Raw genomic sequence first — 14,266 nt, 5'->3', positions numbered from 1 at the left:
CTATGAACATCGCATTAAATGTTCTGTACCAATCATTCTGGCCGCATTGAATATGAAGTACCAACTTTGTCCGCTGCATTAATGTAGAAATGACCTGAACAGTACAAAACACAGAGCTAAAGCTTCTCTCCACTACCGACTACAAAGGAACAGATAGGTGTCAATAGAAAGGGGTAGAGTAGATGGTGAGGTGTAGGGCTGGGATGATAAGGGCAAAGGGTATAAATAAGAGAGGAAAGACACAGAAAAAGGGGACTTTTGTTGTTGCGACCCTCTCTATAAGTTCATTGTATTTGGATCTTGAGTCAGAAACCGTTGTTGTAGTTGTAAGATTTGATATCTGATTTTTGGTCCTTACAATTGGCGCCGTCTGTGGGAACAACAAAGTGAGACGTTCTGTTTAAAGGCATATGGTAGAGGCGAGCCCAGAATGGGAAGAATCAGTAAGTTCGCGAAGAAATGATCTAATTGTAAGTCTCCAACATGGAGTAGGGAAGGGACATACTTCAGGGGTGGTGGTGGAATCATATCGTAGCGGTCAGGGGGCTGCGCAACGATCACCAACTAAAGGGCAAATGTCTCGGGACGATAGGTTGCAACAAATGCAGTCAAAGATAAATTATTTACGCAGGTGTTTAGATAGTAAGAAACGGGGAAGGAAGAGCCCTTCTTGTTCTTCCAGCGACAGTTTTGAAGCAGAAGTTGGAGGAAAGGGGCTTCCAGTGCTTGAGTCTCTTAACAATGAGGCCCGTGTTAGCGCTTCTTCGGGTGGTAGGACAAAGAAGCGGAAGGAGACACACGGTGAAGGTGTAGCATACTACGATGGTGGAAACGATGCAATAGGTAAAGCTCTGAGGCAAATTTCAAAATCCCCATTTGTGGCCAGGATACATAGGGCAAAACTCCCCCGCAGGTTTTCCCAACCTATATTTACTATTTATAATGGAAGGACTGACCCTGTGAAACACGTCAGTCACTTCAATCAAAAAATGGCCGTCTACTCGAATAATGAGGCGCTGATGTGCAGAGTATTTCCCTCTAGTTAGGGGCCAGTAGCCATGCGGTGGTTTGATACTTTGGTGGAAGGTTCCTTAGCGTCCTTTGAAGAATTGACTAGGGCATTTGGGGCACGTTTTATAACATGTAGTAGGATCCCAAAACCTTTGGATGCTCTATTATCTATGGCCATGAGGGAAGGAGAAACACTCAAAACCTACTCCGATCGATATTGGGAAATGTACAATGAAATTAATGGAGATGTGGAAGATGTGGCTGTGAGAACCTTTAAGGTGGGGCTGCCCACGGAGCATGGACTAAGAAAATCCTTAACAATGAAGGCTGCTGTAGATATGCGCCAGCTTATGGATCGAATAGATAAATATAAACGGGTGGAAGAAGATCAGATGCAAAGCAAGGGAAAGGTGAGGGTATATCCTAAGAAGAAAGATCTTCGAGGAATGGGGTTTCAAGGTAGTCGGCCTAAGCGAGACTTTTCAAATCGCCCAGTGCCCGCTGAAACTCCTCTGGTTAATTCGTTATTCAAGGAACCTATACATCAAGTATTGGAGAAGATTCGACATGAACCGTATTTTAGACCACCCAACAAAATGAGTGGAGATGCATCCGCTAGGAATCAAAATCTTTATTGCCATTATCATTAAGACAAGGGACATACTACAGAAGATTGTCGGACATTGCGTGATCATCTGAATCAATTAGCTAAAGCTGGGAAGATTAATCACTTCCTGGCCAAACCGGACGGGCAAGGGGGATAACAAGGTACTCGGAGGTATTGAGGCAATACTCTCCATCCAGCTCTAGGCACCATTAACGACATTTTGACGTAGTGGGGAGAAGAGGTCGGGGATCCTTCGTGGATCATGTCTGTGCAAAACGGTTTTGGTAATGGAGCCATGGAGGAAAAAAATCAACTGGTTAAAAGAATGAGGTCCTCGGCAACGCCGGTATTGGGGTTTTCTGATAAAGATATGGAGGGCACGTATCAACCCCACGATGATGCATTGGTAGTAACTATCCGCATCGGGGGATACGACGTGAGGCGGGTCCTGGTGGATGATGGAAGTGGTGCAGAAATTATGTATCCTGATCTATTTAATGGTTTAAAATTGAAAGAAGAGGATTTGGAAAAATATGACTCCCCGTTGGTAGGCTTTGACGGAAAGCAAGTAATTCCACGGGGAATGATTAGGTTACCTGTATAGGTGGAGGGTACCAAAGTTCAAGTTAACTTTATAGTCGTCAAGGCATATTCACCGTACACGGCTATTTTGGCCAGGCCTTGGCTCTATGCAATGGGGCCAGTTTCGTCCACTTTACATGTAATGGTGAAATATCCTGTCCGTGGAACTGTGGGAGTATTACATGGCAGCCAGTTGGTAGCGAGGCAGTGTTTAATGTCTGCAAATATCAGAATAAGTCAATCAACGGGGGAAATCCTGGAACCATCATAGCAATTAAAGAAATCTGCTCGGGAAGTGGGAAATGATAAGGATGGAGGTTCTGCCGAGGAGTTGGACAAAATATTTATAGGAGAAGATAATGAGAGATATTTTCAAGTGGGATCAAAGTTACCACTGCTGGAGAAGGAGGAGTTGGTGCAATTCTTACAGGATAATCTTGATGCTTTTGCGTGGACAACCTATGATGTTCCGGGAATTGATCCGGAGTTCATTTGCCACCATTTGAATGTTAACCCCACGGCAATACCATGGAAGCAACCTCCTCGGTGCGCATCTCAAGAGCACGCAGAGGTAGTTAAGGAGGAAGTTAGTAAGCTAAAGCAAGCAGGGGCAATTAAGGAGAGTTTTTATCCCGAGTGGTTGGCCAACACTGTTGTAGTAAAAAAGAAGAACGGCAAATGGAGAGTTTGTGTTGACTTCACGGATCTGAACAAGGCATGTCCAAAGGACCCCTTTCCCATACCCAGAATTGATCAATTGGTGGATGCAACTGTTGGGTATCCCCGGATGAGTTTCTTGGATGCTTTTCAAGGTTATCATCAAATCCCCATGTCATTAAATGATCAGGAGAAGACTGCTTTCCGGGCTCCTAACGGCAATTACCATTATCGGGTAATGCCCTTTGGTCTTAAGAACGCAAGTTCCACTTATCAACGAATGGTGACAAGAATGTTTGATTCACAATTGGGGCGTAATATGGAGGAATATATCGATGATATGGTGATCAAAAGTAGAAAGACGAGAGACCATTTGAAGGATTTACACGAAACATTCTCAGTACTAAGGAAGTACAAGTTGCGTTTGAATGCATCTAAGTGTTCTTTTGGGGTAGGCTCGGGAAAGTTCCTCGGATATATGATAACTCATCGGGGAATTGAAGTTAATCCTGACCAAATTAAAGCCATATTAGGGTTGCACCCTCCTCGGAATCCTAAGGAGGTGCAAAAGCTAGCTGGCATGTTTGCAGCCTTAAATAGGTTTATATCTCGATCTGCGGATAGGTGTCGACCTTTTTATCGTCTGTTGCACAAATAGAAAGATTTTCAGTGGACAGATGAGTGTAATTTGGCTTTTGAAGATTTGAAACAATACTTGATGAACCCCCCGATATTATCAAGGCTGGAAAAAGAGGAAGTGTTGTATGCCTATCTAGTTGTCACGAACCATGCTGTAAGTCTTGTCCTAGTATGGAATGATGACGGGGTTCAAAAACCCATATATTATATTAGCAAATCTTTACAAGAGGCCGAGCAGCGATATCTACCTTTGGAAAAAGCTCTTCTAGCCATAGTACATGCTACAAGGAAGTTGCCTCATTATTTTCAAGCTCATAAAGTAATGGTGCTTACCCAGTTACCTCTATAAGCTATCATGAGGAAATCCGTTTTACACTGGTCACGTAGCCAAATGGGGAACCAAGCTGGGGGCCTATGATGTTAAATATATGCCCCGGACAGCCATTAAAGGACAGATTCTTGCCGATTTCGTGGCCGAATTCACAGAAAGTGAAACTAATCAAGAAGATGCAATGATAACGGTAATGAATGTTGGGCTGGGGAACCTCCCTCTTTGGGAAGTCTATTCGGATGGGGCATCGAATCGAAAGGGAGCCGGGATTGGAGTTATGCTAATTACTCCCGAGAAGCTAGTTCTGGAAAAATCATTGAGGCTTAGGTTTCCAGCCACTAACAATGAGGCCGAGTATGAAGCTCTCTTGGCGGGCGCCCAAATGGTTAGGCATCTGGGTGGAGAAGTAGTGGAATTGTATTGTGATTCCCGGCTTGTTGTCGGACAAGTTAATGGAGAATTTGAAGCAAGAGATGAGAGAATGAAGAAGTATCTTGAACGAGTCAAAGGGGTGTTAAGTTTGTTTAAAAGGTTTCAAGTACGACAAATTCCAAGAGGACAGAACGCTCATGCCGACTCGTTGGCCATGTTAGCCACGTCTCTGGGCTCAAAGTTGCCTCGGATGGTAATGGTAGAGGATTTGTTGACTTCTAGCCTCACAGGCATCTCGGCGGTGCTAGTTCATAGCATTCGCGTGGGCCCAAACTAGATGGATCCGATTGTTACCTTCCTACAGCACGGAGAATTACCTGAAGATAAGATGGTAGCCGAGAAGGTGCGGAGAAGTGCTCCTCGGTACTGGCTGTCGGAAGAACAAAAGCTGTACAGACGATCTTACTCGGGGCCATATCTGCTCTGCGTACATCCAGAAGCTGTAGAGCCCTTGTTAGAAGAGTTACATGAAGGAATATGTGGGAGTCATACTGGAGGAAGATCATTAGCCCATGGAGCTATGACTCAAGGGTATTGGTGGCCTAACATGCAAAGGGCCTCCCAGGAGTATGCTAAAAAGTGTGATCAGTGCCAAAGATTTGCACCAAACATTCATCAACCAAGGGGTGTCTTAAATCCGTTGTCCAGTCCGTGGCCCTTTGCTAAGTAGGGTCTGGACATCGTTGGACCTTTTCCTCGGGCAGTTGGTAATAAGAGATGGCTCCTAGTCGGCACGGATTATTTTACAAAGTGGGTGGAAGCCGAACCGTTAGCCAATATCAGAGATGTGGATGCAAAGAGGTTCATTTGGAAAAACATTATAACTCGCTTTGGAGTCCCACACACCTTGATTTCTGATAATGGACTCCAATTTGATAGCAAGGCTTTCTGCTGGTATTGCGCAGATATGGGAATAAGGAATGGATATTCCACACCGGCCTATCCTCAAGGAAATGGTCAAGCCGAAGCTACAAATAAAGTCATTTTGGCTGGGTTAAAAAGGCGTTTAGACGATGCTAAAGGGCGCTGGGTAGAAGAATTGCCTCATGTATTATGGGCCTATCGTACTACACCCCGAAGATCGACTAGCGAGACACCCTTTTCAATGACGTATGGAATGGAAGCTGTAATCCCATTGGAGTCGGGTTTTCCCACCTTAAAATCCGACCAATATGATGATGAAAGTAATCGTGACATGATGCATGATAGTTTGAATACCATCAAAGAAAGAAGAGAAGTAGCCAGTGTGAAGATGGGAAACTACCAACAAAAACTCAAGCAAACATATGATAGGGGAGTTAAATTAAGACCCTTGGTACCAGGCGATTTGGTGTTAAGAAAAGTGGTAGGAACAGCGAGAAATCCTGCGTGGGGTAAGTTAGGTCCAAACTGGGAAGGGCCGTATAGAGTGACGTCAGTAGCAGGTATAGGGGCTTATCATTTGGAGGATCTGGATGGAAGGGTGGTTCATCGCCCTTGGAATATAAATAACTTACGACGTTATTATTAAGAAAAGAGGTTTCTTTTGTATCAGTGGTATGCTCATCCTGCTTCATTAGCATATGTATTTCCTTTTACTTATACGAATACAAGTGTTAAACTGACCTTAGTCTTTGTTCGGCTCCTCTGGCCACAAGTCTAAGAGAAATTAACAACTTATACAAATACAAGTGTTAAACTGACCTTAGTCTTTGTTCGGCTCCTCGGGCCACAAGTCTAAGAGAAATTAACAACTTATACAAATACAAGTGTTAAACTGACCTTAGTCTTTGTTCGGCTCCTCGGTCCACAAGTCTAAGAGAAATTAACAACTTATACAAATACAAGTGTTAAACTGACCTTAGTCTTTGTTCGGCTCCTCGGGCCACAAGTCTAAGAGAAATTAACAACGTATATAAATACAAGTGTTAAACTTACCTTAGTCCCTGTTCGACTCCTCGGGCCACAAGTCTAAGGGAAATTAACAACTTATAAACGAGACACGTATGACTCCAAGAGTCATAAGCCTAAAGGTTAACAACATCCCAAAAGAAAGGATAAGTGCCGGCTTCATATAGTCTAAATCTCAAACAGTTAAGTGTTAATTTAAGCAATCTTTATGTGTGTTAAGTTAACTTTGCTTCTTGTTTAATGAAGTTAAGCGTTAATTTCAGCAATCTTTAGGTGGGTTAAGTTTGCTAACTTCCTGTTTTGTTTCTCAAAATTGCATGAAGATCAGGCGTTAATCTAAACAATAATTAGGTTTGTTTAGTTAAGTTTGCTTCCTACTTGGTTTCTCAAATTATAAGTGTAAAAACAAACAACTGTTGGCTTATATTGCGATTTTGGTTGGTATGATCCAATGCATGGATGCATGAAAATTTAACATTTGAATGGCAAGGTAAGGAATTGACAAACGCATAATAAAAGAACAGATAGTTGCTTCTTATAATAAATTCATAACAAAAAATATTGCAGCCATGCTTTCCCTTACACCCATTCATTTAAAAAAATAAATAAATAAATATATATACAACAAAAAAAAAAAACAAAAGGTAACGGCAGATCAACAAAGAACAAAAAGTAACGAGACTAAGCAATGGGTTGCTTGTCTTTCTTCTTCTCTGGTTCTTTCTCTTTCTTTTTCTTCTTCGCCTGCTCTCCTTCATTGGGGTCGGCTTCAATTACTTCATCCACGGGCTTGGCTGAAGGAGGGGGGTTTACAGTTGTTGGTGCACCAGATGAATCAGGAGCTGGAAGGGGTGTAGCTGAGTCACTTGTAGGCTTAGGGGGAGCAGGAGCTAAGTGCAAGGCAAGGGGGTAGTAAACACTGTCAAGAGCTCGGAGCTCAGAGTCAGTGGCTACCTCAGTAGCATCCAAAGCCCGACCCCACACTTCCAAGCAAAATGCTCTGGCAACCCCTTTAAGTTGGGCGGTCAAGCTGTCAGCTGCCTTCTTCATCCCGGCGTCATATGCTGCTTGCTCAGCATCAGCCTTCTCCTGTTCCTTGGAGGCTAGCTCCTTCTTTGCTTGTTTAAGCTCAACAATAGTAAGAGCAAGCCTGTTTTGCGCTTGTTTCTGAGCCTCGAGAGCAAGATTCGCCTGCGATTCATAACTCTGCAAAGCAGATTCAGCATTTTTCTAAGCCTTTTCCACCTCTGATAAGAGTGAGGGTCTGCTTTCGGGTTTTGCTCCGCTTCATTTTGGGCCTTCACGGCCACCTCAAAGATTATGCTCGGCCTTTCCGGCCAAGTCCAATGAATGGTCCACCCATTCCTCAGCCATGAAGGAAGCCTGGACCGCCTACAAAGTATGTGAGTTAAGAAAGTTAGACTTAAGAAAGATAGATATATTAAGTTTTCATCGAAGTAAAGATGGAATGTTAAAGACTGTAGAAAATACCTTAGCTAAATCCTGTTTCAAGGACAGGAAGACTTCCCTTTTGCGGAAAGACCGCAGTTCAGCCATGTCTTCTGGAAGACATAGAGCCTTCTCCAGACACTCGGCCACCAAACTTGAAGATCCCTTCTTCGGGTCCCTAAGGTTGGCGTCATCCAAAACGGGACTGCCCGAACTAAGGGTGAAGTTGGGGCGCCAAATGGATGCCTTCCTTATTGACTCACTACTGGTGTCCTTGGAAGGTCCAGTGTGAGCAGTTTTCTTAGAAAGGGCTTTTCCAGCCCTGATATCTTTAGAAGAAGGTTCGAGGTTCTCCCCTTCTTCGATTTCTATGATATTTTTGCTACTTTGGCCCCTTTTTCTTTTTTTATCCGCAACCTCCGAGGAAGGTGTACGTGTCACAGCTGGGGTAATGGGACGAGGAGGAACAGGCACCGCGGGGGAAGAATCGCCTGCATGTGCTTGTAACAGGGCCAGTAGGTCAGGCTCTTTCTCTTGGAAGCCCATTGCGCTGGTTGAAGGATTAGAGCTGCAAGGAGCGTCTGCGCGGTAGAAAACTTCAAAGTCTTTCTCTGTTACCTCGGGATGATTTGGCTCGGGAGTTGAGGCTCTTTCTTCGTCTACCAAAAGATTAGCAGATTGCTCCAGGGGAAAAGTAGTCTGGCGGCAAGAGGGGCGGGAAGTTGCGCGTCCTGAGTTCCTGCGAGAGGAGGTGTAGGTAGTACAAATCCAAGAACCGCAACGTCAATCCGAGCAAGCCGAAGATCCTTGGCTCAGATTACGTTTTTCGGACTTTGGAAGCGTTTGGTAGAAGGAATGTAGCCGAGAATGATGTGGGCTGCTCGGAGTTGCCCGTCTCTGTGTAAAAATATTTCTGATCGAAGAATCCTATTTAAATCCTGACGGTTCACAGAGGCTAGATTTGAAGCAGTGTGGTAGTTGTCTGCAGTAAGGAGTGAAATCGTTAGCAAGAGTTAATCAATGGTGAAAACATAAACAGAAGACGGTTATTCCTAAATATTTGGTCGGTCCTCGGGAACCCTACCTGGCACCCCATCTTGGGTAGGGCAGTGTAAGCCATCATGCCAATTTCCCGATATGATGAGGTAATCCTCGTCCATTCCTTTGCTTGAGTCAGGCAAGCATGAGATCAGCCTAACGGCGGGGACCCTACACTTCATATAGTACTTGGTTCTGTCTCCTTTTTGGCAGTTGTACACCCAATTTACATCATGCCAAGTTAAATTGGTTCCCATTTTTCGATTAAGGGCATCTACGCATCCTAAAATCCTAAGGACATTGGGGGAACATTGTGCTGGGGTAAGCCTATAGTTTATAAGAAAATCCCGAGTCACCCTACCCATGGGAATTTCCATCCCGCCCTCGATAAAAGCTATCATGGGAATTAAAACTGACTTGGGTGGCCGTGATACGAGTAGACATTCTTCTTCCTTACAATACTGAATGTCTACATCGTCAGTGATCCTATATTGTGTTTTAAAGGCGGCCTTTGCCTAATCCGTTTTTACTAACTTAGCGTATCTACCCATTAACCCTTACGACAGGAGAAGAAAAATAAACAAATAGAAAGAGGCAAAAAGAGAGCGGACACACCTCTGCTTAAAAAAGTTCCTCGGGAGCTCTCTCTTCCTTTAATCCTTCAAAACGCCAAAATGAACTTCAGCCAGGCTAAAGGTGTGCTTTTATAGGGGTGGGAAAACCAAAATAAAGATGGAAGGGCGGTAACTTTCCCGCTCATAATTGAGATCGCCATCTGAGCCGTACGATATTCATCCAGCCGTAGAACGTGCGCAGGAAACGAGCTGCCTGACACCATAAATGCTCCATCGTGGACTACGAGGCGTCAGAAGTGGGTCATGGGCAGCGAAAAGACGTCTGTACGTGTGAAAGCAGAATGCACGTAAGAAGCGTGCCTGAGAAGTTAAAACTTGGTTATTAATTTATGGTTAATAACTCAAGTGTTAAGGGGTCAACACTGTGAGGTGCCGAAGACCCGAAGACCCGAGGATCCAAAGAGCCGAAGACCCGAAGACATATTGAAAGGTTTAATGAGCCGAGAAGGATAAAGAAAGAGGCCCGAGGATGAAGTGGGCCGGGTGGGTAAAGGAAGAAAAAGAGACTGATGATGTAGGAGACATATTGCACATATCTAGGTGTGGCTGGATAACTATGAACATCGCATTAAATGTTCTGTACCAACCGTTCTAGCCGCATTGAATAGGAAGTACCAGCTTTGTCCGCTGCATTAATGTAGAAATGACCTGAACAGTACAAAACACAGAGCTAAAGCTTCTCTCCACCGACTACAAAGGAACAAACAGGTGTCAATAGAAAGGGGTAGAGTAGATGGTGAGGTGTAGGGCTGGGATGATAAGGGCAAAGGGTATAAATAAGAGAGGAAAGACACAGAAAAAGGGGACTTTTTTTGTTGCAACCCTCTCTATAAATTCATTGTATTTGGATCTTGAGTCAGAAACCGCTGTTGTAGTTGTAAGATTTGATATCTGATTTTTGGTCCTTACATGAGCTATCTTTTATTTTTGTAAAATTGAATAATACTATAAGGATTGGTTTGGTATAGCTCAATTTTCATTGTTTGATTTTGCAGAAAAAATAAGTTATAAAATATAACTGCATCTATGTTAAAAATAAAAAATAAAAAAAAGAGCAAATTTACTAAGAATGTAGTAAAAAATTGTACATAACTAAAATAATCCATTATATCTAATAATCCCCATTGTTTTTTTTTTTTTTTTGGAGAATTTTGATCATTTGGCAGCTTTTGAGAGTTTTTTTCTTGTGGTCATTTCAGGAGGTTTGGATATTTTAATAATTTCAGCCAGAGGGATATGATTTTCCTGGTTAACAAAAATAAAATAGTAAAAATTTTCAACCCCAAAACACCTAAAATAAAGAAAAGATATTAAAAAAAATTATTTTATTCCCAAAGAAGTAAAATGCCATCCCTAATTAAACCAAACACTTCTTATTTATTTACAATGGTAAAATGCATTTATGCTTTTGAGTTTTGAGCACAATGCCTTTTCCAGCCCACATCCTCCATATAATCTTTGAAAAAAAATATGGAATTGAACCAAAGTCTAGTCCTGGTTGATGACTTGTAGATACTAGATTACTCCCAATGATCGACCGTGTTTTTCTTTTTCCAAGTCAATATGAATATGATGGAAATATAGTAGTTTCGAAGAAATTGGGTTTTGGCCAATTCTTCTTCTAGACCTTGACTTAAAAGTCGTTTTCTTTGAACTTTCAGCGGTGCTTCTTTGTTCTTTCCCGTGGAGGAAACGGCAAAAGATTTTTTTTTTAATACTTCTTTAATTAAAGCGCATCGGGCCAAGAATAATTTCTCACCCAATTTATATCTTTACATTGGCTACAAACTAATTTGTAGGCAATTATAAATCAATAAAATAAACTCAAAAAGCTTGAATCTTTCTATTTCAAGAATTATTTGTATACATTTTTTTTTTTAATTTGAGAGAAGTTCATGACTAATAGCAAAGCGTAATTTTACAAAATTACAAAAGAGATCAAGCGATCAAAATAAAAGAAGACCGCATAAATTTTCTTTTTGTTTTGAAGGACCCCGCAATGAGAATAAATCAACAACCTACACAGCAAGCTTGAACCAATTACTTAACTATAGGATTCAAATCAAAATACCCTTTGGCTTCAATGTCATATGATGTTGCTAACTTGCTTTATGGCTTTGGTGCTTTTAATTTTTAGCACTTTCTTAGTTCTTTGGACGTTGCTCAAAGCATATATCTTCCCACTTTGGATTTGAAATGCCAAAACGCGTGGGAGCGGTTACTTGGAGGGACACCGCCAGTCAAGGAACGAAAGTTTGTGAAAAGACTAAATATAGTTCGTGTAAAGACTAAATAAAGGACACTGCCAGAGTGCCAGTCAAGGAACTTTGATAGCAATAAAAGTTGCTTTTTTTTTTTTCTTTTTCTTTTTTTAATTTGCGGTTCGCTTACTCTCACATATTAATTTTTTAATTTTTTTTTTAATTCCCTAAAAATAGGAGTTAGTTAAGTTACGTCAGCTCTAGGCAGGACACTTAAGTTAAGACCTGTTAATCAATCCTTATGGATGCTTACCAACTAAGAACTGCTGGCAGTGAGAGTCAAACTTAGGTGAGTTAGATGAAGTGCTCTAACCTTAGCAAAACACTTCTACCATAACTTCTCATACCTAAATTTAGGTACTAGTACTACCATATACCTTTATTTTTTTTAAACTGCAGCCCAAATGCCAAAATAAGCCATCAATAAATGTCTTCTCTTCTCCACCCTTTGTTTCACTTTGAGGCATAAGTAGAGATAATTTCTTAATACTCAATCTTTTTTTATATTTTCTTCCTCACTTGTTTCAATGTCAATCTTTAGTTGTTCAAAATTGGAATACTCTTTTACACTAGAATTTGTGTATATTTCAAATGGTCATTTTGTATATAGAAATACAAAAAAAAAAAAAAAAACACTCTTTTACCCTTTTACTCAAGGTTACCGATACCGTACCGGTACCGGCCGTACCGGCTGGTACATACCGTACCAGCCAGTGCACCGGTACCGGTACACTTTTATTTTGTACCGGAAAAAATACCGGGCGTACCGGCCATACCAGCCAATTTCGGACAATACCGGCCGGTATAGAAAAAAGCTTTTTTTTAGTTTTGTAATTTTTGAATTTTTGTAAGGGTATAATGGTAACTTATTTACATTAACTTATTAGTATTATTTGTTTTCTTAGTATGCAATAAACAACTAAGCTTTCTATTTTTTATATTGTGTTTTTTTTTCCTTTTAATTGATACTAAAGTCTAAAATTATGAATAATTTGTTCTGAATTGAGGTAATGTTTTATGATAAACTTTTACATTTACTATAATATAAGTGAAATATTATATGCTTATAAACATGGTTCTAGAAATTTTGGTGTGTGTGTGTGTGTATATATATATATATATATATATATATATATATATATATAAAATAGCGGTAAACCTGAAACGGTACACCAGTATTGACCGGTATCCGAAATATATCGTACCGGTGGCCAAACCGGTACAGCCTCCGGTACGGTATTGACTTCCTTGCTTTTACTACGTAACTTTACGTTTCCTTTTATTTTTATGAGTTGCCCTTATTATTTGGTTTTAATTTGGTTTGGATCTCATGCAAACTCTTCAGTATCATCCTTAATTGTAATCATTATCTTTTTCTTTTTTTTTGATAGAAGCCGTGTATTGCCTAATATTTGTATGGGTAATAGGTAGCTTTTTTTCTTTTTCTTTTTCTTTTTCTTTGCCTTAAACTTAATTTTGAGACGCATCTTCAATTTCCTCTTTCAATTCGGTTTTAGTCTTAGATTTTTATGATTGTTGCCTTGATGTTGATGATTGGATCATTGAGCTTCAGTGTGGATAGGTTTTTATGCTGGAGAGGCTACTTCTCCCGTTCTCCCTACTATGTAATCATCTGGTAACAAATTTTTTGAAGCACAAGGTACAACAACCACGTTTGGTGCAGGCTACAAGCAATTGAAACTTGAAACATGTTTTATGTTTTTTAATATAACAAAGATTATCTATGGGCCCGGTTTTTCTTTAGATATTTCTTTCAATTTTCTATTTTCTAAGTGGAAAGAGTGCAAATCAAGACAAAGTGCCCGGGCTTTTTTGTCTCGTTGTTTGTAGAACTTTGTTGGATTGCATATATTAATTAGTGCCCAGGTTTATTGACTTTGTCATTTGTATACTCTAAGCATAATAATTGCTTTGTTATTAGTGATAATCGTGATGAGTATTATGCATTTGTGGGTAAAATTATTTTTTCATCACATCTGTAGGTTTTCTTTTGTGATTGAAAAATGTAGTAATCCCAAATTATAATAAATTCAAATTATTAACCTTAACCCAAAAAAATAGAAGAGCTTCTGAGAACGCAATATAAAATGGTAATTATAGATTTACATTGTACTAGCAATGTAAATTTAACATTGTAAACTAAAAAAAATGTGTACAATATTGTACAAGGAGAGGGGGAGAGTGCCATTTTTCAAGGTTTTAATTTTGTTGGAACTTATTTATGTTAATGCACTAGTTTTTAACAAAAGAAACAAGTTTAACTTGAAAAATCTCACTAACTATACAGTTATGCGAATGTGTTGTTTTTGAAGACTGATTTATACTACTTGGAGTAAAATTCCATGCAAATTGGATTTTTTAAAAAAAAATTATTTTACAGAACAACGCTTCAAGATAAAACTATAGTATTGACCATCATGTTGGGCACAATTCCACACACCAAGATTCAAGATAAGGAGAATCAAAATGATTTGTCCTTACTTGAGAGAGATAATCAATTTGTGTGGGAGAGTCTAGGTCAAATCAAACTATTCGAGAGAGAAAAATGAGCTAACGAGACAGATGAACAAAGTTTACAAACTCTTACTAAAAAATTAATATGACTACATATTTTGAAAATCTAACCGTTGGATTACATGTTTTTTATGTTCTTAACATATATGTCAAATTTCATTCAAATGGAATATTATTTACTATTAAATCTATAAACTTA

At 40.2% G+C, this 14,266-nt stretch overlaps 2 protein-coding genes across 2 annotated transcripts; both read left to right on the top strand.

Annotated features, from left to right (window-relative positions):
- The first annotated feature begins 1,058 nt into the window (after positions 1 to 1,058).
- Positions 1,059 to 1,661, top strand: LOC142625450 (uncharacterized). The gene has a single exon (XM_075799105.1). The coding sequence runs from the start codon at positions 1,059 to 1,061 to the stop codon at positions 1,659 to 1,661; it is 603 nt and encodes a 200-aa protein (XP_075655220.1).
- Positions 1,662 to 3,924: 2,263 nt separating this feature from the next.
- Positions 3,925 to 4,536, top strand: LOC142625449 (uncharacterized). The gene has a single exon (XM_075799104.1). The coding sequence runs from the start codon at positions 3,925 to 3,927 to the stop codon at positions 4,534 to 4,536; it is 612 nt and encodes a 203-aa protein (XP_075655219.1).
- The last annotated feature ends 9,730 nt before the right edge of the window (positions 4,537 to 14,266 follow it).

Source organism: Castanea sativa, chromosome 2 (assembly GCF_040712315.1).
Source record: "Castanea sativa cultivar Marrone di Chiusa Pesio chromosome 2, ASM4071231v1".
NCBI classification, from domain to species: Eukaryota; Viridiplantae; Streptophyta; class Magnoliopsida; order Fagales; family Fagaceae; genus Castanea; species Castanea sativa.
Note: the sequence above shows the minus strand (reverse complement) of the source record. Positions and strands in the feature narration are given on the sequence as shown.